The sequence below is a fragment of the Lepidochelys kempii genome, chromosome 2, assembly GCF_965140265.1.
Source record: "Lepidochelys kempii isolate rLepKem1 chromosome 2, rLepKem1.hap2, whole genome shotgun sequence".
In the NCBI taxonomy this organism is placed as follows: domain Eukaryota; kingdom Metazoa; phylum Chordata; order Testudines; family Cheloniidae; genus Lepidochelys; species Lepidochelys kempii.
This window is the reverse complement of record NC_133257.1, coordinates 261,384,250-261,410,729: the sequence shown is the minus strand read 5'-3', so window position 1 is coordinate 261,410,729 and position 26,480 is coordinate 261,384,250. Positions and strand designations below refer to the sequence as shown.

At 46.4% G+C, this 26,480-nt stretch overlaps 1 protein-coding gene across 4 annotated transcripts in view; it reads left to right on the top strand.

Moving 5' to 3' along the window:
* The window catches only part of SEC22C (SEC22 homolog C, vesicle trafficking protein), a 227,901-nt gene that overhangs the window by 176,719 nt on the left and 24,702 nt on the right, over positions 1-26,480 (top strand). The window contains exons 8-9 of one of the 4 annotated variants that reach the window (XR_012157659.1): positions 19,870-20,029; positions 20,891-26,280. The exons of 2 other annotated variants lie outside the window; for them this stretch is intronic. Coding sequence is in view for 1 of the 2 variants with exons in the window: in XM_073334780.1 (XP_073190881.1) it covers positions 19,870-19,872 (3 nt within the window). In the remaining variant the exon portion in view is untranslated. Of the gene's footprint in view, positions 1-19,869; positions 20,030-20,890; positions 26,281-26,480 lie in introns of those variants that run through there. One more of the 4 variants, XM_073334780.1, reaches the window with a different exon arrangement.

Genomic DNA, 26,480 nt, shown 5'->3' with positions numbered 1-26,480 from the left:
CCCATACTTTTAGGGCTAACCCTGATTGCAATCCCGAAATGTACATGTTTGTAAAGAAGAAAGTCAGCCTCTATCCACATGCTCAGAGGCACGCAGGAGCACTTCTACATTTCAGCTGTGAGGGGCAGACATACCAGCACTAGCTCTGCTCGGGCTACAACGCTAAAAAGAGCTGTGTAGCTGGGGGTAGTGTGGGGAGTGGCTTAGACTAGCTGCACATGTCTGTACCCCGCAAGTCCAGGGCAGCTACGGCCCCTCAGTTGTCCCTAAGAACAGCCTTTGTACAGCATGGCTATCATCCTAGCAAACCCCAGGGATGTGGCAGACAAGTTTCTTTCATTTCATCGTGACCCCCCTGAAAGACGCAATAGAGCAAATATGTGCTTTGAAGATGCAGCTGGACTTGCCACGTCAGCTAAGCCCGGTGGTCCATTGAGCTCAGTGGGATGTCTGCTTAAGAGAAAGGTGCAAGAAATCCCATAGTGGGAGCTATGGAATAACCTGCAAGCTTCTACCAAACTTCAGGCAGTGAGCAGTTGACTTGTGCCTTGAAGCATTAAGCTTCATATCCCTTGTAGATGTTTAATACTCTGACGTAAGTAAGGTTGTGCTCGTTATCCATGTGGCTGTGTGGGTGAACGGTGTGAAGGTGTTGCCTTTTATCAGTCGGAAATGGGTTGCCACTACAAACTTCACTGAGTCCCTCTGGTTCTTGTGTTATGAACAGGGAGCACCCTGCCCGGAGCAGCGGAAGGGAGCACCAGGTCCACAGCTTTTGCAGCAGTTTGGAGTTTGGATCAGTTTTTTAGGCCATAGGTCCCAAGCCAGTTAGGTCAAAAGCAACACCTAGGCCTGGTCTACACTAGAAGATTACGCTGGCTTAACTGTCGCTCAGGGGTGTGAAAAATCCATACCCCTGAGTGGTGTAGTTAAACCCGACTTCATCCCCTGTGTAGGCAACGCTAGGTCGATGGGAGAATTCTTCCCATTGCCTCTTGGGGCAGTAGGGTGGATTAACTACAGTGATGGGAGAACACTTCCTACTGACATAGGTAGTGTCTACACTGAAGCATTTCCAGTGTAGACGAGCCCTTAGACTGTGGGACTTACTCTGCCTCTTGCTTCAATGAACTTGGATTTGATGATCATCTGAGCGTATTACAAAGTGTATCTGTGCTTTTTCAAAGGGGATACTCATGGGCGGTAATGATGGGCTAGTGGATAAGGTCCTGGATTGAGAGTTGGGGGTCAGTTCCTGGGTCTGCTACTGATTTCCCATGTGACCTTCAGTGAGTCACTTAATGTACCCTGTGCCTTCTGTAAATGGGGGGTAATCCTTCCCTAACTTCTGGGCACGTGGGAGGATAAAAGCCATTAATGATTGTGAGGTGCTCAGGTGCTATGGTTGTCATGGAGTCACAGTCTCGGTGCTATGGGACTGCTCTGAATGAAGCTCAACCAGGACTCTGGTGCAGTGTGTCTCCCCTCAGGGCACACTCACCAGGGCAAGAAGCCTGCTCGGCTTTGGCGTTTCCTGGGTCTGACCTCAGAGCGTTAAGCCCCCCTGTTCACACCATCAGCTCCCCGCAGCCAGTCCACCTGAATGGGACACCCGGGGAAGCCTTACCTGCCCCCACAGGGCCATGCACCCCAACTTCGAAGTCAGCGGTGACTCAGCCGGCATTGTAAAACAGAAGAGTTTATTAGTTGACAGGAACACAGCCTCGAACAGATCTTATTAGCACAGAAATCAGGAACTTTCAGCAAAGTCCATCTTGGGGGCCGGGAAATCCAGAGTTCCAAGGCCCTGGCCCTCCCCCCGGAGACTCCTGCCAGCAGATTGACTCGCTTCCCACAGCCCAGCCTAAGGCACGACTGTTGCCCCTCCTCCATCCTTTGTCCTTTCCTGGGCAAGCAGGTCACCTGGTCTGCACCAACATCTGCGGCTGATTCTTGCAGAGGAGGGGGCCCGGCCATCAGTTGCCAGGCTACAGATTGTCGGATGTTCTCTGCAGCCAGTCAGCAGTCACACATACCCTCTAAAGGTCTCTACAATGATCACATACCCTTATCCCACAACCTAGATACTTAACGTAAGAATGACCATACTGGGTCAGACCAAAGGTCCCTCTAGCCCAGTATCCTGTCTTCCAAAAAACTTGTAATGGGGGAAAAAAATCAAAGCTGCAGATATGCCCACTGGAGCATACTTCATACGTACATTACTGCAGATCGGGTCTGATCCTGCCAGTTGCAGAGAAGTTCTTACATAATGCTGAGCACCCCTTTGACTTTGAAATAAGTGGTGGGTGCTCTGCAGGTTCCAGGATGGACACATGCTATATAAACCACATCTGAGTTCAGTGCTCTGAACGCAGCTCACGGGCTCTCTCAAGAGCAGAGCTGTGCGATAATGGATCGTTCCATTGGTTGGCAATTTTCAAAAGTCAAGAAGAAAAATGCTTTTGGCTAGAAAGAGATCTTGGTGTCATTGTGGGTAGTTCTCTGAAAACATCCACTTGATGTGCAGCAGCTGTCAAAAAAGCGAACAGAATGTTGGGAATCATTAAGAAAGGGATGAATAAGACAGAAAATATCATGTTGCCTCTATATAAATCCATGGTACGCCCACATCTTGAATACTGCATGCAGATGTGATTGCCCCATCTCAAAAAAGATATATTGGAACTGGAAAAGGTTCAGAAAAGGGCAACAAAAATGATTAGGGCTATGGAACACATTCCGTATCAGGAGAGATTAATAAGAAAGACTGGGACTTTTCAGTTTGGAAAAGAGACAACTAAGGGGGGGATATGATAGAAGTCGATAAAATCATGACTGGTGTGGAGAAAGTAAATAAGGAAGTGTTATTTACTCCTTCTGATATAGCATCCACAGCAGCTTTTAACTTGGGGTCATGTGGTTCTTTCAAAACTATATTAGTATTTTGTTTGGAATTCAACAATCAAACTGCAGATGATTTACCAACTCCTGAGACTAAGGGAAGAGAGGAGCAATTTAAGGAAGAGCTTAAATCCTGTTTACGGGGGCCAAGGTCAGCTCAGTGGTTTGTCCCTCGTTATAGGAAATGCCTTAAATCGAGGTACTGCAACTCAACAATGAGATGCATAATTCAGGGTCAGTCTCTGCCACCCAGACTTAAATGTCAAACCGGTGGCAATTTTCAGTCAGTGGTTTCTTCAACAGCAAATGCAGTTTCTGCAAAATTGAAATTTCCTCTGGGAAGACGTCAGTTTTGCAGAATTTCTTTTGCTTTTCCAACAGGAAAATCGAAACTAAATATTTCACTTTGGGTTGGCTTGAGCTGAATTGAAACAAAACCGATTGTTGAACTGAACTGAACTGTTTTGCTCTGAGTCAGCTCAACATTAAACTATGTCTGCCTATGGAAGTTATAGTCCACGGGCCTCTTGTTTCCACTCTCCCCTATGGGCTGGGCTCCTTAGCCAGACTACATCTGCCATGATGCATTGTGGTCCCCGCTCTGACCAAGCTATGTCGTGCATTCTGGGAGTCACATGGCTGTGGGAGTATCCTAGGAGATGCAGTCCAGCTGGGGAGCCTGGCCTGTAGGGAAAATGGGGTCAAGAAACAACTGAACTACACCTCTTCTGAGGCACCACAGCAGATGCAGCTTAATGCCAGCCCAACTTGAAAGGAGATATTTTGGGGTCAGTTTGAGAGACCAAAATGAAAAGATTTCCACTGGGCAAACTGAGAACACTTTATTTCGATCGAAAATATTGAAGCTTAACTTTTCTACATTTCCGAATCAAAGTGTTTTGGGACTTTTCGTTCTGTGAGAAATTTTGCTAGTTTATCTTTGAATCCTGGGTCCATATGACCACAAACATTTAAATATTGGAATGTACGAGGGGATGGACATTCCGATTTGTGCGCTGCTTGCACCTTATCAGTGCGTAGTTCCATTGCGTGGCGGCTTGCCGCGTAAGATACTACTTGATTTGAGTAACGGGATCAGACTCTAGTCCTTACTGGCCATTCATCTCTTTACTGGGCAGTTGCTAAACTCTCTGAGCTGTGTTAGAGCAGCACCAGGCTCACTATGAATCCTGCTTGGGCGAGCTGGGAACTGCCTTTTCTTTGATCCTGACAAAGCACTGGTCAGGAACTGGATGCCCGCAGGACCATCCCCCCTGCAACTTTCTTGAAGGCAATGGAGTAGTCAACATCTGCTAATCCCAGGACTGCACATGCCCCCTGAGGACAGGCCCTGTTTGCAATAGAATGGGTGACGTTAGCATGAACAGAACACATCCAGAGAGCGCAATGCACCTGCACCTCCTAATGGAGCGGTCACCCTACCCTTGGCCACGTCTGCCATAGTCTTCAGTTGACCCTTTGGGCAGTGCCTAGGTGAGCTGGGAAACACCTGGAGAATACACTCAAGAAATTGATGTCAAGATCAGTGTCCGGGCAGCTCAGAGCATGCAGAGAAGGAGCCTCTGTCTCAGACAATGCAGCCACGTGGGCCATGACATTATTTACCAGAACAACACTAAATGATGCTTTCCTCCCAACAAATCACATCAAAGAGGCTTTGGAGGCTGTATCAAGAGACTCCTTTGCCTTTGCCAGGACTCACGCCTGCTCCATCTCATTGGGAGCTACGCAGCCATAAATTGGTTTCTAAATGACCCGTCATTAAGCCGCTCAATAAAGGTAATAAGTGAGACAGATTTATTTTACATCCCCGGCCAACAAATGCGTTCGAGGGAATGAGTAAACACTGCAAGCCATTGTTCAGTGCGGATGGCAGCACACACCAGGAGAGTGTCTGGTAGTACTGAAAACAGAGCTAGATAGAGCCTTTCCCCCTGTGATCACAGAGTGCCCTATTCATCATTATTAAGCTTTGCAACAATCTTTGTAAAGAAATAATGTGTAAACTAAAACCCAGGCAATTGAAGTGACTTGGACAGTGTCAGCATCACAAAAACAAGCCAGGGGAAAGATGGCCTCGCGGTTACGGCACTGATCTGGGTTCAAATCCTGAATCTGCTCCCTGTATGATCTTGAGTAAACTGCTTAATCTCTCTAGTTCTTAGTTCCCCACCTGTAAAATGGCATAATCTGTCCTACCTCCAACCCTTTCTCAGCCTGGTCTATATAGACTGCAAGCTTTTTGTCTCCTACTCTAGGTTTACACAGCATCTAGCACAATATGGCCCTGAACTGGATTGGCACTACTACTGGTGTAATACAACTAAGAATAAAAGGATCCCTGACTTATAGTCTCTTGTTCTTTCCATTTGCGTCAGCCTTGCTAGAGGTTCAGCTTTAACAGGAATTTATACTGGATACTTTGTTCAATTTCAGCCACCATGGTAGAGAGGTAGTAAGATGCTTCCAGCTAAAATCCTTGCTAATGAAATCTTAGAAGGAAGTAAAATCAGTGACACATCACTCTTTTTTCTTTTTTTTGTAAAGAAATAATAATTAAAGAAACATCAGCCCTTCGGGAGAAATGTGGATCCTTAAAGGTTAAACTCTTTTTATTTGACTCCGCAGAGAGCCGAGATACGTCATCCAGCCATTTTACTCATCGCTGCGTGCAAACAGCACAAACAAGTTGCGAAATGTATTTGAGAAAAAATATTTGACTTACAGTGGTTCCTTGTCCCTGTCTCTATGGTGGCAGCAAGCCTGATGACATGGGACATTGTTTGTGGCCAGTGCCAGCCTGGGTGCCTGTGGTCAGAGCTTGGGAACTTCCATTTTGTATCCTGCTTTAGACATCAAATTGATCCGGAGTGGGCCATGCTTAATCATGCTGAGCAGTACTTTACTCCAGGAGCTGGCTTGTTGCTTTCCATGGGATTTACTGGTGGTTTAAGGTCCTAAGCGGCATGAGTAAAAGTCACAGAATCTGGCAAATGACTAATTCCAAAAAAATGTCCATCTCCCCAGACTCTGGCCTGTGCCAGTTACCGCTGTTCGCCTTCTCCTATGTACCAAAGGATACACCTGTATCACTTAGATCTTTAACCACTTCCCCCTGGGTCCTCACATGCTGCAGGGTCCAGTCCAACGTTGTTCTCCCTCACCTGAATTCTCACCACTGGGTGTCCAGAATAATGCTCTGAAATTGAAGTCAAGTCCAGGGACCTCGGTGTCATTACTATGGAACTACGTTGGTATAACTGAAACACGGCCCTTTATCCATTTCTTGCCCCAGCCGACTTAATAGGCTGCAAGGGCTGAGCTGACTCTGCTGGGATGTGAACTTTTGATTCGAAGGAGTTGATCTGGACTTTTTCGAGCTTGCCTTGGCAAACTAAGGGGGTGTGTGCACAGCCCATGGCAGTGAGCCGCCGAGCCCGGGTTGATAGACTCAGGCTTACACGACTGTGCTAAAACACCTCTGTAGACCCTGTGGCTTGGGCTGGAGCTTGGGCTCTGAAGCCTGGGATAGAGCTAGTATGAGTGTGATAATGCTAGACCCATGAACCTGAGTCTGTTCTGAGGCTCCCTGCCACGGGCTGTGCAGACGTACTCCAAAATCCCAACCTCATATCCACTGAAGTGACCGGAAAGACTTCCTTTGATTTCACTGGGGAGCTGGACTGGCCCATGAACCGTGAGAGCAGAGTCTGTGTTTGGAGCCTCTCTGTAGCACGGATCAAAAGTGAAAAGCTCTTGGGTGATCGCTGTGTGAGCTCTTGTTTGTGTTGGAAGGAAAGTGTTTCTTTAATGCTGGCAGGCTCCCACACCAACCCTTTCGTCCTTTAAATAAACCAGACCTGAAAGGTATTGACATAACTACAAAACAATAAACCAGCATTAATCACACTCATAGATGAGTTTTGAGTAAATATTGCTACTGATCCTGCCAACCGGGGTATTTTCCAAGACACAACAGCATCCTGCTCCAACTGAGAGGACCAAGGGCCCGATCCAGAGGCCACTGAAGTCAACTGGAGGGTTTGCATTGTCTTCAGTGGGCATTGGATTGGGGCCTACATGCTCCTATCAACATATAGCTGATCTCATAAGGGTGAGCTGATTCATCTTTCTGGGACTGACGTCCTATTCACATCTAGCTTTGTGATCATCTAATCTGACTTGCATAACACAGGCTGTAGAATTTCACCTTGTAATCCTTGCATCAAGCCCATATCTTGTGGTTGAGCTACAGCATAGAATTTGTTCCAATGGTTAATTGTCTTTGCTGTTAAAAATTTGCCCTTTACTGATAGCCTAAATTTATCTAGCTTCAGCTTCCTTTGGGTTTTTTTCAGCCCACCACACCTTTTTTTATTTAGGAGCTATAGCCTACGTCATCAAAGGTATCCCCCTGTGTTTGAGTCTTTGGCTGGTCAGATAGGCCGAGGAAGGTTTGGAATGGGCATGATAAAGCACTTTGGCCGGATTCTCATTTTAGTCACTGCATTGTAAGTCTGCAGTAACTCCACTGGATTTGCATCACGATCATGGAGAGCAGAATTTGATCCACAGAGGGAAGACTCATCTTCGAAATTGGACTCATTTCACAAATGATTGCTGAGACTTTAGCACTGGGAAGTGCAGATTAGAGGCACACACATGAATCTTTGTTGCCAGCATTTGCTGTTGATGAGACCCTGGCCCAGTGCAAAGCCAAGCAGGTGTGCCGCTGGTGGTAATTACAGTTACTGGGAAGCGTGCTATGTGAGACAGCACTTCTAACCAGCAATATTTGTGAATGCTGGGCACATGCCAAGCTCACTTCCGACATTGGAAGGACCCAAAGGAATCTCACTGAATTCACAACCAAGGCAACAGGCAGAGGTCAATTAAGTCATTGCTATTTTTTATGGAGATGGCATAACAAAAATGACCAAGAGCCGGGACATTGGCTCAGAGCCTCAGAGGTATTTAGGAACCTTACTCCCATTTAAATCAATGGGGATTAGGCCCCTAAATTCCTTTGAGGATCTGGCCCCGTGTCCCCACCCTGAAGGATTGCCCGGAGGCAGCAGAATGCATTGGTTCTGCATTGCTGACTGATCCAAGGGCAAGTCAGCATTATCTGAAGATTAAATATAGCTACTTTGACTTTGAATAAAGCCTGTTCTCCAGGGAATTTCAGGTCTAAGATGAAGCCTGGTCCCACAGCTTATTTCTTGCAGGTAGATCCTGGAAGGGCAATGCCAACTTGTCTGGGGGCCTTCATGATTGCTCAGGTTGCTTCTCTTAAGTAGGGCTGACAAAGTATATCCACCTTAGCTCCGAGATCATGTATGCCCTGTGAAGAGCTTGCTTTGTTTAGTTGGAAATCTCAGCATGAGGTGAAAGCCTCATCCAGTTACGAACACCCCTTGGAAATTCACCGTGCTGTAACTCCTCCCAAGTCCATTGGAGCTACACCACGAATGAATATATGTGGCCTTTCATTTTCAAAAAATGGGGAGCAGAGATGGGAAAGCACAGATGACACATTACAGAGAACCATAAGTGTGGCTTGGGGATCTAATGCACACACACTTATCGATAGATCATTCTCACCAGGTGCTAAAATACTATACATTGGTCAGTTCTAAACATACCCTTCTGGAACCCTTGATGATAACAAAGCCCAATCAAGTCACCTCTTTATAATGGATGAGATTCACCCCTGGGAAGACAGCTATGCACAGCTTAAGTCCCATTTGAGGTCTTAAGTGAAGCCTAAATGATGCACAGGGCGTATGCAACTTTGCAAAGAGGGTGGTTTTTTGTTTTTTTTTATCAGCACACCACTGTTGCCCATTTCCATTTCATTCATGCTCCGTCAAGGGGTCTTCTCCATAGTAGGCTAGAGAAGACATAGCTGAAAGGGACGCAGTAGGCCGATGTCAGTAGAGCGAAGAACCTATGTGTGATCCTCATCTGGAGTAAATCAGTATAGCTCCTTTGAGCTGACAAGGTGGGGAGTCACTGCTGTAAGCCATGAGATGTGCTTATCATGGAGAGAGAACAGGAAGATCGGTCTCCATTTTTGAATGACACCTTGTGCAATCTCTTGGTGTTTTTGTTTCTTTTAACATCTTGGCTTCCATCCTCAAAAATTTCCATCTGCCTGTCAGGAAACAGGTGTGGAGAGATAAGATAACAGCATCACCCAAAATATTCAAGGTGAATTGTCATCCTTGGCAGTATTTTTGTTGTTGTCATATTCTTTTCAGACTCAGTGGAAAAGGCAGAACATGCAGGGACAGGGATATTTGCTTATCTCCTGGCTGTTTTCTTTTATAGGCAGTACAAGGGGGTAGAAATGGAAATCTGTACTTTCTGGAGGCAATGGAAAGCTTGCTTCATTCTTAAACAGGCTGAAAAGCTATAGCTTCTTAGCTCTTTGGCTAAAACTCCCGCACTCCGATCTGGGTCTATGCTGGTTATGTACTATGTATGTATCTTGTGAACCTTGTAACCGGTACTTGTAATCTCTCATAACTCAAGCCTGACGCCAGATGTACAGCACCTTCCTTCTTAACTTGTGTAAATTTGATTTTAAAAAGTAGCTTTAATAAAAATTTTAAATCTGTTAAGAGGCTGAAAGGCTTAGGAGACAAGCCTATAGTTTCCCTCCCCTGGTCAATGGGATCTGAGGATAGGTGGAGTACAGCTGGTTGAAAGAGGCAAAAAAATATGTCATGAAATTTGAAATTTTGATGATAAAATATTGAAAAATCTAGTTTCTGAAAATTTCAACCCGCTCTAGTTGGACGTAGATGTGATGAACCGCAGAGCCCTCGGAATCAGAACTCCAGGGTTTTCCTGAGTCACTTGGGGCAAGTCACAATTTTCACGCTTGAGCTTAAAGGTAGACACCTAAATCCCTATGAAGGAGTATAAATAAGTGTCCTGATTTTCAAATCATTGGGAGCTGGCTGCAGGTATTCAGCTGGGTCTGAGAATCACATCAGCAGTTAGGTGCCTTCTTTAGTCACCCATGTTGGGAAAATATTCATCTTCACCCACAGGTGCTGACTTTTGTTTTTGCTGACGGGTGCTCCACCCCCGCTCTGCTCCAATGCCCTGATCCCGCTCGGTCTCTTCCCTTGAGGCCCTGCCCCCCCACTCTGCCCCCTCCTCCGAGACCCCCCGCCTGCTGCTTGCTCCTCTCTGACCCCCACAAGCGCCTCCTGCCCGCTGTTCTCCACCCCCTACTCTGAGGCTCCCTCCACCAGTCACCGCTCGCTCCTCTCTGCCCCCTCCCCAAAGCACCTCCCGCCCACCGCTCGCTCCGCTCTGCCCCCCTCCTGCCTGAAGGGCAAGTAACGGGGGGAGGGGGCAGAGAGAAGCGAGTGGCGGAGGGCTGGGGAAGGAAGAGACACAGCATGGGTGGGGTCATGGGGGAAGAGGCTGAGCTGGGGTGGGGTTTAAGGGTGGAATGTGGGCAGGGCCACAGTCTGTGGGTACTGAGCACCCCCTTTTTTCCCATGTGTACTTGTGCCCAGAAGCACCCACAGAGTCGACGCCGATGCCGTCACCTTTCCGTGCCTCGGTTTCCCCATTTGTAAAAATGGGATATTAGAGCTGTGTGGAGGATGCAAATTCCACTTCACAAACGTTTTTGCAATGTGGCTTTGTTCTGAATTGGAACGCAACCCAGAAATTTGCAAATTCTCTGCTGAAGGGAATTCAGAAACAAAATTAGTTTGGGATCAACTGAAATGTTCCATTTTAAAATGAAAAATCATGTCAAAGTGAAAAATTGAAATGGTTCAGTCCGAAAATGTTGCCATGGGATGTTTAGATATTGTTGGAATCCCCACCCCGCAGGTTTTCGCCAAAACAAAATTTCAGCAAAATTGACTCCATTTTGTGGAGCATTTAGCTTTCAATGGAACGGAATTATCTGATGGAAAATTACTGTCGGCCTTAGCCATGGGCCAGGTCCCCGCTGTGGTTCCAATCATCTCTAAGGATAATAGTTCAGCGTGCAAGAGTGTTGAGAAACAGTTCATGAATATTGTTAAAGCATGTTGAGATTCTTGGGGAAAGGTGTTAGCAGGGCAAAGATGGTGGCTTTAGCAGCACAGTACCATGGTGTTAAATTGCTAATGATGATTACGCTGATCATAGACTAGGCTTCTCTTGATTGTGCTGTGGGTGGATCTGAGCAGTTAGTTTTGTCTGTCATGATTAGCCATTATTTTGCTATGGAGATGAGGAAATGTGGTCTCGTGGCTGAAGCTGAAAGCTGGATTCTGGTGGGCTGGCTTCTGTTGCCATGTGATCTCAGGCATTGCACTTGAAGGGCCAATATAAACTTCAAAACTGTGGCCAGGATTTTAAAGAATGGAGGCTTAAAGTTAGCTCCTAAATCCTGGTTTACAGGTCATAAATCAGTGACCTGGTTTTCAAAAGAGCGGGACACTCAGCAGCTCCCAATGAAGTCATATGCCGGTGCCTTTGGTTCAGGGTCTGTGTTTTTTTCTGTGTTTGTACAGTGCCGAGCACACTTCGCTCCTGGTCAATGACTGGGGCTCCTAGGCGCTATGATAATACAAGTAATAAATAATCACTCATATCATTTAGGAGATTAACTTCAGGCACCTGATTTTTTAAACTCTTCCCTCATGTCTTGACCTCACTTAGGACTGCGATAGTGCATTTGAAATGTTCGGGCACAGTTTGTTTGTCAATCAGACCTGACTTTCTTCGTGTTTCTAGCTCATCTCCATGTGCTGATCCTCGTGCAAACTCAAGAGAGTTTGTTGACACATCCTAGTGCTTGCTCATCACACGCACTAGCCAGGTGACACTATCATGCCTGTGCACTGCTCAGAAGCCACCTGTGCTCTCCCACATTCCCGCTCCAGGAGCAGGATGTCTGGAGAATGCTCCCATCTGCATCTTACAGACACGAATGGGAGGAAAATATCCTTACAGGTAGCATTTGCAGGCTCTAGAAAGCAGTCTCTGATCTGCAGGATTTTTCTGGGGGGATCTCTGAGACATAATGTTTGTGGCGCTCCCCTGAAGAAGCTGCATATGGAGATGGGGTGCATCAAGCTGGAATGTTTCCTACTCTCTATGGATTCCAGCAGGAGCAGCTGCTCTTGTCTTTTAGGAGCTGTAGGTGTCAGCAGCTCAGGCCTGTGTTCATGTGGGTCACTTTCCACATAAACATGCTCATCCCTATGACGGGTGCTTCAGGACCCTCCTGAAATAGCCACCTGCCCGAAAACACAGTGTGCGGCCAAATATAACAATGGAACGACTGCACATAGGACAGTATGGCGCTTTAAAATAGCGGGCCCAATTTTTCTCTCACACCAGCTTCACACTGGGGTATCTCCATCAACTTCAGCAGGGCTCCTCCAGACGTACACCCGTGTAAGGGAGAAGAGAATCTGGCCCAGTGCTTTTGAGCTGACACAGTCCTTCTAATAAGAAGAAAAGGAGGACTTGTGGCACCTTAGAGACTAACCAATTTATTTGAGCATAAGCTTTCATGCGCTACAGCTCAGTTCATCGGATGCTGTAGCTCACGAAAGCTCATGCTCAAATAAATTGGTTAGTCTCTAAGGTGCCACAAGTCCTCCTTTTCTTTTTGCGAATACAGACTAACACGGCTGTTACTCTGAAAACAGTCCTTCTAATGTCACTGTGCCCCCCAGATTCCTCATCTGTGAAAAAGGGATGACACTTTACGGGGCGTGTTGTGTGGCTGAGTGAATGGCTGTTTGTAAAGTACTCATGTGTGATGTTGTACATGGGTGATGTTATAGATGGGTGATGTTGTGAGGACATGTGATGGTATCAGTGACAAAATACCTGTTGCACCTAAACTTGGAAAAGCTCCTTTTCAGTTCTGTGACATCCTGAGACGATCCCCTCTAAATTCTGTACCAGGATTTAGGGAGAACTGGAAAAGAAACCACTCTTTGAGAAATCCATCTCGGCATTTACCTTGGACCCAATATAAACTAGGACAGGACTTTGGCAGTGTTAGCAGTGTGTGGATGCCTGGACAATACACATAAGGTCTCTAAAGGCAAAGTTGACTTGTTGCAATAGAGAATCCTAGCAATTTAATTCAAGTAACTTCTTGGAACCTGGACACGTGGACTTGATGGATGATGAGTCCCACTCAGATTAATTTAAACTGCTCCGCAGATCTTTGGGGCAAAAACTCCACAGGATGGATTATGGGCAGATTACATTCCTGAGCTAGAATCAAAAGCCATGGAGCTCTTCAAATCACCATATTTTGCTAGCCAAGTGACCTTAGCACAATTCCGCTTCTCCAAATCTTATTGTTACCCCTAGCCAGAAAAACAATGAATATAGAACAAATAATATCTTCTTAGTGGCACATTAATGCTGTCCCAATTGAATGGTTGTACCTGTCCAGATATGGGCTCAAATTCCTAATTCTGGCGATGATAGTTTCTTAACATTAATGGGTATGAAATGAATAGGGCTTCTGTTTTTGAGGGTTTATTAATTTTATTTTTGGGGTTTATTTTTGGTATTTTTTGAGTTTTATGTAGATGACCAAAAATTGGGATTTTGCGGGGCTTTCTCTTTTTGTAGACTGTATTAATATATATTATATACATTACCCATTATAGTAGTATACACTCTAACAAGTAATCTCTTTGTAATGTTCCCTAGTGCACTTAAATGTAGGCCTATTTCAAACAGTACGAAGTTTAAGTGCACTAGGGAACATTTAGCACACACCAGCAGGTCTACACAGACAAGTTAATGTGTGACATGCGAGTGCGCTTGAGAAATCACACCCCTGTTAAAGTCCCCATTACTGCTCCCCGTAGATAGGCCCTTAGATACAAGTAGCTCTTTCCAGTGTTTTTCTGATATGTATTGGATAAATACTAATTTCATTTATTTTTTGAGTCTGGAGGTGTTTATTTGGTAAAACCTGAAATCAGAAGCCCTCCACATGAATTAGTCATAAGTAAGGCTATGATTATGTCACGGAGGTCACAGACAGCATGGAATCTGTGACTTCCTTTGACCTCCATGACGTTTTCTGCCCCAGGGCTGGACCTCCCAGCCAGCCCCCTGGTAGCTCCCATTTGGGGTGTGGGGGACCTCTCTGAGCTCCCAGCTGCTGTGGGGGGGCGAGGGGACCCCACAGCAGCCCCAGTCCCTGCAGGCAGGGGAACCCCAAAGCTCCCATTCGCTGAAGGTGGCTGGGCCCCCCCAGAGCTGCTCAGCCACCGTGCGGGGAGGACCCCGGAGCTTCCACTCGCCGCAGGTGGTGAGGAACCCACTGGAGCTCCCTCCTGCTGCTGGCAGCGTTCCCCCCACCCTCCCCGAGCTAGAATCAAGGGGTCCATGTCAGAAACTTAGCCTTAGTCATAAGAACAGCAGAGTATTATTGTGCCTCCCCAATTATCCCAGTAATAAGGATCCTGAGTTCTTCAGCTGGAGCAAAGCTGCATTCAGTGTGGTTTCTAAAAACACGAAGCCACGATAAATGCCAACGTTAGGCCCTCAGCGCAGATCTGAACAAACTGCCCTGATTTAGACAAATGGTGGATCCAGTTGTTTGCACAAAATGCAGCATTGGCATGAGCAGCTGGTCAGCCTCCTTAAAAGTCTTAACTGGTGCACGTCTGCTCCAGATAACACATTGATACAAACCGGGAGCCGCCCTGCTTATCTCAGAAATAAATGATGGGAGTAGTGAATGGCGTAGCTTGGCCCTGAGTGTACAATTCCTTAATCTTCTTGTGTGTCAGAAGAGCGTCTTTTTAGATTCCTGAAAGGTGCTGTGAAAGATACGGAGCCTGAGTCTCCCCTCCCTGGCACCGGTGTGAATCAGGAGTAACTCCAACCAAGTCCCTGGAGTTAGAGTGGTGGGAAACTAGTGAAAGTGGTGGAAGGCTCAGGCCCCAGTATTTCAAAGTCAGTGACAACGGCGACCACGCTGGGCTTGAGGTACCTTTTTATTGTGCTATACTTCAGAGGTCAAGAGCCATAATGCATAAGCAGCGGCTGGTGCCAACCAAAGGTGTTCAGCCTGCAGAGGACACAGTAGCATTACCTGGAAGAGGGGTGAGGATTTTAAAATCTACAGTTTCTTATTTGCAAAAAGAAAAGGAGTGCTTGTGGCACCTTAGAGACTAACCAATTTGAGCATAAGCTTTCGTGAGCTACCTGGGGGCTGCTCTAAATTGCACCAGCTAGTGACAGTGACAAAGGGACTGTCTGTCAGTTGACAGCCGGAGCACACAGTGATCTGGCCAGGCCTCTGACACACACCTTGCATGCAGGGGCTGGCTAGGCCATGTCTGTGCCTGCTGGGGACACTCCGGCAGGGCAGATGGGGCCAGATTAAGGCTGGAGCAAGGGGTTGGGTGGTTCAAGGAATAAGTCGGGCCCTACCAAATCCACAGTCCATTTTGGTCAATTTCATGGTCATAGAATTTTAAAAATCATAAATTTCATGGTTTCAGCTGTTTCAATCTGTAATTGCTCGGTGTTGTAATTGTGGGGGTCCTGACCCAGTAAGGAGTTGTGTGTGTGTGTGTGTGTGGGTGGGTTTGCAAGGTTACAGTAGGGGGGTTTGTGGTGCAGCTACCCTTATTTCTGCGCTGCTGCTGGAGGTGGCTCTGCTGTCAGAGCTGGGTGGCCGGAGAGCGGCGGCTGCTGGCCAGGAGCCCAGCTCTGAAGGCAGCGCCGCCTTCAGCAGCAGCGCAGAAGGAAGGATGGCAGGGTCTGGGATTGCCACCCTTACTTCATTATTGCCACCCTTCAGAGCTGGGCATCTGGCGACCAGCCACCGCTCTCTGGCCTCCCAGGTCTCAAGGCAGCGCAGAAGTGAGGGTGGCAATAATGCGACCACCCTAATATAACCTGGTAACTCCCCTGCAACTCCCTTTTGGGGCAGGACCCCCAGTTTGAGAAACACTGGGCTCCCCCGTGAAATCTGTACAGTACAGGGTAAAAGCACACAAAAGACCAGATTTCACTGGGGAAGACCAGATTTCACAGTCCGTGATGCATTTTTTCATGGCTGTACATTTGATAGGGCCCTAGGAATAAGCAATGGGCTGCAGCCCCCTCTACCTTATAGCCAGTGGTTCAAATCCAAGCTAATTTAGCGGTGATTGGAAGGTGTTATTTGCTGACCTGTGTGAAATGGATTCAGTCTTACTATAGGTACTAAGGCCCAGATGCTCAAAGGCCTTTAGGTGCCTTATGTCCCTTGAAATCAACAGGCATCAGGTGCCTCGAGATTGTGGTCTAATGGCCAAGTGTCCATATCGTAGACATACACCTCTGTCCAAGGACTGCGAGGCACTTTGCCATCTGTGATGAGTTAATCCTCACAACCTCGCTGTGAAGTGGACAAGTCTGATTTATCCCTGTTCCTCAGAGGGAGGTGCAGAAGTTTAAGGTCATGCCGCAGAACTGTGGCAAAGCAGAAGGTCTCTACCACAGTCCTCTGACTTAACCCCCGGGCCATCCTCCTTCTGTCTGTGTGTCCTGCTTTACGTGATTTGTATCTGTACTCTGGTGCTGATAGTGTGTGATGGCTAGAAAGGAGAGGTGTGTATATGCCACTCAGCCTAGTTTGAAAATAAAGAGATCAAACTCTTGCTTGTGCTTTGAGGACCTCAAGCAAAAGGAGCTGTAAAGGGGCAGTGTGTTATTTATTATTAGCAATTATTTTAATTGACAAGAGTGCCCATCCCAGCCTCTAGGTGCCCTTGAAAATAAAATGCAGCTAAATTGCAATTCCAGCAGTGTCACTTAACCACCTCGATTGCAGTGAACAAGCAAAGAATAAACTAAATTCCCCCAAACTCCAGTCACTGACCTCAGGGTTTGACCTTCCCCTAAAGCTTTGGGACATAGATCGCGTTGGTACACCTGTCAGAAAACAGGGGACTGCTCCCAGGTGGAATGGGAAGATTATGGTCTGTTTGCCAATCATTGCCCCTCTAGATTGGAGCTGTCTACGCTGATTAAAGTCAACAATTCCTATTAACTCCCCTTCCAGGACAGCCACAAACCAGAGGAAGGAGCTTGGCTGCTCAGGGATGGAGGAGGTGGGGAGTCACATGTTGGGGCAGCTGTTCCATATGGATGTCCCACGATGCATGGGGCTTGGCCAAGCATTTCATTTGACTCTGCAACTAGCAGGCCACACCCCTGCCTCTCCCTCAATAGCAGAGCATCCCCGGACCCCATGGAGTGTTTGAAGTAAGCTTTCCCCATTCGTGGGCTTGGAAAGCCATGATATAGCTCTCAGGTTGTACATACTTATTATTAATTATTGGTATTCTAGTCGTGCCTAGGGGCCCTAACTGAGTTCAGAGCCCTATTGTGGTAGGCAATCTACATACCCATGGTAAGAGACAGTCCTTCCCCCATAGAGGTGGCAGACTAAATAGATAAAGGCCAACAAGAGACACAGAATGTTGAAGAGATGCACCCAGAGTCACACAGCAAATTAATAGCAACGCTGGGAATAGCATCTATGTCTTTTGATGCCCTGTCCAGAGCCCTAACCAGTAGACACACTGCCCTTCCTATAGTAATCTATATGTTGCCCATCCACTGCAAAGGTGAAAAAGCTCCGCAAATGTTTGTCAAGGCTGAATCCCCACTCTGGCACTCCGAGTGCAGAAGGTGGGGGCCAGCAAGGATTCTAAAAATTAATACTGGCCACGGCAGGCTGGTATTAAACTTCCAAGGTTACAGCTTCTCTCTGACCTTGGCTTGGTAAATGCTGCCACCACCCAAGTGCAATAAAAACCCTTTGACCCAGGAAGGAGCACTTGGGAATTCCTCCCTTTGGGGTACCCTCAAGCCCTTTCACCCCCAGCCCCTCCTGGGAAGAGCTGAGAAGAAAACAAAGGAAATTAGCTGTTGCCATCAGCTAATCAAACAGCATAGGCATAAACCTCTTAGGACACAACAATCCAAATTCTGTTCTTAAAAATGGTAAATTTTATTAAAAACAAAAAGAGAGAAAATACATCTGGAACTTAGGCTTTTGCTCGATTTTAAAAGAGCAATTCCAAAAATTAAGCACCCAAAAATAGCTTTCTTGGGGGATCAGCTTAAAGGTTACAAGCAAACAAAAGCATTAGGGGTTAGCACAGAGGAGATTCACAAGCCAAAATAAAGAAATAAACCTGATTGTGTTTATCTAAACAGTTCCTATCCAAATGATTCCTTCTTGGTATGGAAGATAATTTTTCATACCTGGTTCAAACCTTACACAGCATTCCTGCTTATAGCATTGCTGCTCCCTGTTCCTGCAGCCCAGAGAGAGCAACAGACAATGGGAAAGTTTTTTCCCCAATTTTAAAAAGTTCTAGCCTTCCCGTTGGTTCTTTTGGTCGGGTGCCCACTTTTTTTTCTTTACCTGGGGGACTTTTTAACCCTTTACAGGTAAGCAAGTAGAAAACAGCTACCAAGAGGGATTTTACAGCTAACTGGCTGGCTGGGTGTCCATCAAAGGGAGCAACCCCCTCCCCCCACTTAATTATCACACTGTTGTTGAAATGCACTCTCAAGACCTAGCAGCAGAAACTCACATCTCTCACCCCATGCGCAAAATGGAGCGAGCAAAGGTCTAATTTGCATTTGCTCCCGGCGGGAGGGTGTACGTTACATTTCTGTCTGCCAGGAGCAATTTATTGCAAAGCAGGGAGACTTTCTTCATGCTGAATCGACTAGCAAAAGAAATGAGTTTGGTGTTGCAACGAAATGGCAAGCTCAGTCGTTCCAAATAGCCGCACTGAGGAAATTGTTCCAATATACTCAGCAGCGTCAATACTTTAAACCAGAAAACGAACCAAGAACAAACTCAAGGCCCCAACTATCGAAAAAGCTGAATCTGACCAAAAGCAGCCTTGCAAAATTCACCCCACCTTCGAGGAGGGAAAGAATATTTTGTGACCCACAAGCAAAACTAGCTGCTTTAATTAGCGTCCTGGTAGGAACAGCCTGGACAGGAGAGTAGATTTTGGATGATTTTGCAAGGCTGGTCTAAAACACATCAGTGTGGGGCAGTTCTCCTCACCTGTTCAGTCTTCGGTGGAAATACAAACATTTTGGTTGTGAAGATGTAAATTGCATTGATGCCCCCAAATTTATTAATATTATTATTTCAACTGTGGGAGATCAAAAAGGCCTCAGCTGAGATCGGGGCCCCATTGTACTGTGGCTGAGATTTTCAAAGGTATTTAGGCACTTCCCTCTTATTGATTTCAGTGGGAGCGAAGGGCCTCAGTACTTTTAAGGCTCCAGGCCCAGGTAAATACATAGGGAGGGTATGTCTACATCGCAATCGAAAGGGCGGGTTGCAGTGTGTGAGGCATGAGCTTTAACCTCGTTAGCATGGCTCAGGCGAGCCGTGAAGACGTGGCAGCACGGACCTGGTGCAGGCGAGTGCCGTGCACAGGCACCCAGGATCCAAACTGACTTGTGCAGCCTATGCCACCTTCCGTGCTAGCTGGATTAAAGCTAGTGGTATGCCTACCTGAGCTGCAATCGTATCTCCATTTGCAGTGCAGCCATACCCCGAGAGACAGGCCCGGCCCTGAAGAGCTTACTGTCTATGTAGATGCAGAGTGGGAGAGGAAAGGTCTTGGCCAAGATCATGCAACAGGTCATTGGCCAAGCAGGTGGTAGATCCCACAGCTCTGCACATCCAGGTCTTTGCCCTACCCACTGGCCTACATAGCCTCCCCAGGAAATCATCTGCTTTGCATGTACGACTATCACTGGCATACGAGTATCCTGTTGCTGGGGTGGCCTAACCTGTAGGCATGCGAAATTATTTGCCTAAAAATTGGGGGTACGACACTGGGTTTGTGATGTCACTAAAGTCTGTGTACTTATGTCATTTTTTATCTCTATTAGTAATGGACCAGCCCAGAGCATCAAATCTGAGCCCCCTCAAATGCGTTACTGGTTTTCCCCTGGAAATGTACTTGACAGAACGCTGTACTTTCATTTGGAGCTGGAGATGACATGGGATGCTGGATCCTATAATAAATGCCTCCCTAGATGCAGAAAGGAGGTATTTTCCCATCAAATAGCATAATTTATTGTGTGGAAGTAGGCTGCATGTAATGAAGGGTATTGGCGTCTAGCAGTTCTATGCTGAAGAGCTGTAAATCAATGCTTTGACAAGAAGCCTGCTATTGATTATGCAACCCTGCAGGGTTGGCTATTTGCATGAATAATTTGCATCTGTAAGGGGTAAAGGAAGCAGGACCCAGCCAGCACTAGGCAGCCTCCTTACTAAACGTCTTTCATTGCTACCGTCATTCCTCGCTAGAAGTTTGCAATCGGAAGTTCAATGGTTTGCATGCGATTTGGAAAGGTCTAAAGCGACAATCAGCGATGTGCACAGTGTGTGTTGGCAGAAGCTGTCGGAGGCAGGGCCGGGGGATTGAGTACATGTGAGTTATTTTGCCAAGTGTTGCTAGTTATAGTGTGATCCTGTCCTCTCAGACCGTGTCCCCTCTCTTATCCGTTAGCAGATAATTGTGCAAGTAGTCCCACCGACTTCCAATAATGTCTGTGGGACTCCTCGCATGAATAACTGTTCAGTTAGGGCTGCACAAGCAAACCCTTCGGGTGGGATTTTCATAGGTGCCTAAGAAAGTTACGTGTCCAACTTCCGTTGAATTGAAATAGGTGTCCTAACTCATTTGGGACCCTGTGACAATCCAAAGTTATCTTAACTTGCTTTGAGGTTAATGGGACTCTTTCCATGGGCTGCAATGGTCTTTGGATCATGCCCTGTGTTCCCCATAGCAAACAGAAGGCAAATGCTGCCAGTCAGCTGGTTATACATACAGCAAATGTGGATTGACAAAGGATTCCCTTCTGGGGCAGGGAACGTGCAATCATTCTTTGTCCATTTTATTCACAGCTCAACTGGGAAAAGCCACTTTCTCACCAAACTGGGACATCAGAACTGAGCTGTAAAGCCTGTTTCTGAAGCCTCTGCTGTGTGTTATCTCAAATTCTATGGAACTGCATCCAGCGGTCAAAGAAAGCCTCACTCCCCTCAGTGAATTGACGTGCTGGCTCTCCACATAACAGGTTGAGATGGTCTGGTACTTAAGGCACAGGACTGGGAATCAGAAGATGTGGATTTTATTGCTGACTTGGCTGCAGACTTTCCTGGGTGCCCTCAGGCAAAGCCACTCAAGTTACTTCATGTCTGGGTGGTGCATAGAGATCATGAAAGGGAAGATGGTTTATACAAGTACAGTATTATTGCTGAGGACAGACTGAATGAGTTTTGCTGATCTCTTCTCAGCCTTTGGGCCTGTGATACCTTTCCTTGTGATGAACAGTCTGTCACGCCGCATAATGACTGCACTCAACTCAAGAGGACCCACCTGCTCTACTCCACCTAAGCGCTGGCCCTTAAGTTTTCTGCGATCAGGAAACAGGGACAGCTGCAGCAGAATGTCGCAATGAAATCTGCCATCTGTGGTTACAGAGTTCACTCCATTTCACGGGTCATATTCCCAGCTGGTGTGAAGGGGCATAGCTCTGTGGGGGACATCCATGAGCGGAAGATCTGGCCCCATGAAAAAGAAGGCCTGGTGATCACTTCCCATGATCTGTTTTCACCACTTCATATTGCACGTATTACTGTTCACTACTTCCATTGCCAATCACATGCTAGGTGTTTTATAAACCCAGAGGAAGACACAGACCTTGTGCTGAGAAGCATGTAGTCTGAAAGGAAAGGGGAGACGACACAGTGTATAAGCAAAGGCTTTTGTTTTGCACTGGAATCCACTGGTGCAGATCCCTGCATCCATAGGGGATCCCAATCAAATGGACAGCCCGTATGAGGACTAGGGCATAGTATTCTAAATTAGAAGCCTAAAGTTAGTCTCTGAAATCCTTGTTTAAGTACATAAATAAATGGGCTGATTTTCAGTTCATGCTGAATATCCAACAGCCCCTACTGCACTCGGTGGCAAATCAAGGTGCTTTTTCAGGTGGCTAAATATACATTGAGAAGCCATACTTGGCCTAGAATTATGACTGATATGCAAGCTCAAGTGGCAAATTTTTAGCAAGGTGCTTAATCCCAAATGCCTCTGCTGCTCTGACAAACCCCATAATGTAACTGACAATTCTAGCCATCATAGAACGGAACCCAGCTGCATTATACCTGCATTGCACTACAGCCCAGCAAGTGACAAAGACAATAATATCCACCTGACATTGAAGGGGAGATCTTACATAGGGAGAATTACTCCATCGGGAATTTGCCAGTCAGTTAATTTACCGGTCTTATAATTAGTTGTGCCAACCAGGGGTCAGCTTTTTGTTAGAACTTTGCCATTTCCAGTGATTGCGGACGGAAGCGAGGGCCTTTGTGAGCAAAGATCGCCATTTAGCTTCACTGGCCATTTGTGTGCTTAGTTAATACCATTGTGTGCAGTTGCAATAATGGTGTATGAATTCTGCGTGCACAGCGACAAAGCTGCCCCTGTTAGTGCTAAGTGTTACCAGAACCTGTTTGTGTATTTCTTTAAAAATGCACTATATCTGCCTGCACAAATGTGGGTTTTTGCAGGTGAAACATATCCTTTGTGCCCTAACCCTAACCCTAACCCTAACCTTTTTATCACTATGAGGGCAGGGTACTCTTGCCTGGCTGAGCTGTGTTCACTGGAGAACCATGGGATAGGGGAAGAACAAGTAAAGGTGGGTTTAAGCAACTGGTGTGAGCACACAGTCCTGTGGGTCAGCCAGGGACTGGTTTATTCCATAGCGTAAGTTAGAGTAGCCTTAGGACTGCTCTAACCTAAGCCCAGCTGCCCATTCCCCATGGGAATCCTCATGGGACTGAATCCACTAGCTTTCTTTTTGCAACAGCAAGGCAGGGCAGCTACAGCAGGAGCTAACATCTGGCCCCATAGCAGTAAATATATAGGTACCTGCCTGCATATGTACAGGAATCCCTTCATGTGTTACTGACATGTCTGGGATGAAACGCAGCCATTGCAGAACAGAACCTAGCTGCATTACACATCAGTACAGGGCAGCAAGTGGAAAAGAAAACAGCACTGAAGGAGAGATGTTGGATAGGTAGAATTACTCAGTTGGGAATTTGTCCAGGACCCCTGGGTTCAATACCCCTAGCTCTTGGGAAAGATGTCATGAGATCTTAATAACCACAAGGGGTCAAGAGCTGGGACACTGGTTTTATAGTTCATCCAAAAGACACAACCTCCAGTTGCACAGTGGCCCAGGGTTAGACTCCTAATGATATGCAGAGGCCAAGCTCCCCGTGATAACCTGGAGCATGGCTTGTGCTGAGATTGCCACCACTTCTTTTGTTACCGTGAGTTTTCTTGTGGGATGGGTCCCAGGCTGACAATGGCCAGGCCCATCCGGCAAGGTATAACCGAATTACCCCGTGTAGTGGTGTGACTACAGACAGCTGGGCATCTATTGCCTTCAGCAGTTGCGTTGCTGAATCAGTTCCTCATAAATGGAGAATTTGCCCTCTCTCTGTACATCCCAAAGATGGAGAGAAATCAGTTCACAAACAACATGTGCAGACTCCTGGACACAATGCCTTTACGATGGTTTATTGCTTGTTTTCAGCAGTGGTAGCCACAGAGAAGGAGCCCCTTGGAAACAAAGAGGTGCTTCTGAGATGAACCAAACACAAGGGAAAAGAGCTAGGGTACAAGCCACTGAGTATTTACAGTACAGAGTTGGAACTTAATAAATAACACCGGGTAAAAGGTCATAAAATGAGGCAGAGTTTATGACTGCGCCAACTGAAAGGGCTGATTCTCAAGGTCATGATGAATAACAAGTCAGGAATGTCTTAATGTAGGTAAATATCAAGTCCTTAGAGGAGACTTTGCGGAGTCTCTGTTCACAGTCAGCACCACTTTCAGCCAGCAATCTTTATATTTAAAGCCTATTTACAGGAGAGAAGAGCAGAGACGCCGACAGCGTGCGCAAGGCAGATAAAGATCACATAATACCAGCTACTGAACAAGTTGAGTTTTGACTTGAACGCTGTGTTTGGAAACGCCACTGGGGAGAGGCTCTCAAATCCCAAACAGCTTTTTCAATGTATATTTCAAATCCAGGTGGTATCAAAAAATGTACATTCTTTTTTATGTGCCCTTCCGAGTGCCTTTATATACATGTTTAAAGTACGAACAAACTGGGCCTAATCCTCAGCTGGTGTGACTCTGTGTTGCTCTATTTAAGTCCATTTACATCTGTTGAAGATCTAACCTGCAGAATCCAGGTAATGGTTCCCCCTAGAGATCATCTGAAGGTATTTCTAGTCCCCTTGCCTCTGTTTTGGTTATTTTGGTTTCTCTATTCCTGCCCTTTAGAGTTTTGTGTTATGCCTGGTATTTAAAATAACAAGGCTTTGAAAAATAGGGTTCTTAAGTATTTGGGGAACCATCACAGCTGGATATTACATGTAAATGAAGAGTTAGCTCTTTCAGCCGGTAGGAAGTGGAAGAGACACTCTGTTGGCTCTTGACACGCCCTCTCCCTAGGACCATGATACAGATCTGTAGAGAACTCTAAACAAACAGGTCATGCCAATTTAATTTCAGCGGGTTGTCACAAGGCTGCGGGTTAAATACTATTTCTGGAGTGGTGAGGAGAAGCGGTCATTGAGGTTGGAAGAAGAGACGGGTAAAACCAATCCTCCCAGATCACTTTGAGATGTCTGAACCAGAATATGGGTCTGGGACTCACTTCTCTTGACTGCTTTAGTCTAATTGTGGAGTGAAGCCAGTAGAGTCACTCCATATTTACACCAGTGTAAATGAGAACAAGAATTTGAAATTTGGAGCCCATCTGCAATGGAAAGGAACTATAGTCCTTTGCTCCCAAGCAGGGCTGAACACCTTTACATGAGAAGAGTCAGGTAGCACTGGGAAGCAAGGAGCTCTGAATTTTACTCCTTGGTCTCCAGAAAGCATAGCACATTCGTGATCAGTGCTGAGATGCTTTGGGAGGGGAGCAGAGCTCCACTACACACTCTAGAGACAGAGGTTCTTCATGCACATGTGGATTTTGTGGGCATAGTCCTACTCAGAAGCATTCTCTCATGCTCAGAGCCAAGCTGATAATGATGTGACCTAAAAGCTGGGAATTGGAGTGGTGGGAAGGACCATGTTTTGTTCCAGTCTGTAGTTTTAAATCTGGGATCAGTCCTTTGGGGTTGCAGAGAACATCACAGCTCAGAAGTGTTGCTTCTGATACAAAAGGCACAGAGGTGAGTACACTTCAACGGTAAACCCTCCAAACAGATGCCAACATGAACCAGCGGTAAAGTAATAAAATGGGCCTAACAAAGAAGAATGCAGACGTTTCCAGGTTTGCAGAATGTTCTTCAGGTCAGATCATAACAGGAAGAGATTTTATACAAATCTCCAAAACTTGCCAGTTTTTGCCTCAGCTAAATACTTACTCCCCCTACTTTCGTTAATGTGCCGCTGTGATATTACGTATCGCTGTTTGCTATGGGGAAGCATAGACATGGAGGGGTGGAAGGGATCTCAAGAGGTGATCTAGTCCAGCCTGCTGTGGTGAGGCAGGACCAAATACTCCTTCATTTTTACCTCAGGCAACTGGCAAGTTTTAAAGCTTGGCCTCTATGTGTATGGGTTGACTGTTTGGCCGCTCCACACACAGACCTGCCACTGCACTCAGCGGGTGCTTGTAGGAGCTGAAGAATCAGGTGTCTAGATGGTGAAAGGGCTGGGGGTGGAAAAGGAGGAATGGAGGTGAGGATTCACCTCATCAAAACCATGTGGAAGGTCACTGCCCCTCTTGCAGTGGAGAAAAGGGAAATCAGTTCCTCAGTCCTGCTTGTTATTTTATCCAGCTTGTAAATATCACACTCAATAAAATGAAATGCAGTCTTTCACCTGTCTACACGTACGTATCCCTCTTTGGGTTTTCCGAGTCACCTGTCAACATGGGATTTAGGTACTGACCTAGGATTGTTCTCTTCTCATGGCTTAATGACCGGCACACCATCTTGCCTGTTGGCTATTCAATGGAATTGTAAATTAAATGGAATGTTCAGACCTAACTCAAGAGTTCTGATTGGCTGACCTACAAGGTGTTAATTTCACTAGTACCAACTTAATTTACAGGTACCAATTGCAGCTGCATCCATGCAAAAAACCTTTGTATGTTTATACTTGTTTGGGTTTAGCCCCCCGTTTTCATATTTCCCCACAGAGTAGTTTAGGGGCTTAAGGACCAGTTAAAGGTTTGATGTTTCTCGCTAGACTATGATTTCCTCACAGACAATTATTAATCCTAGGACATGCCCATCTCCTCAATTGTTACTGCCTGAGAGAGGGGTATAGTCTAATGGTTACCACTCAGGGCTGGGAGCTCGCAATACCTGGATTCTAATGATAGCATTGACAATAACTGGCTTTGTGGCTTTGGGCAAATCACTTAACCTTTAGGTCGTGCCGATTGGA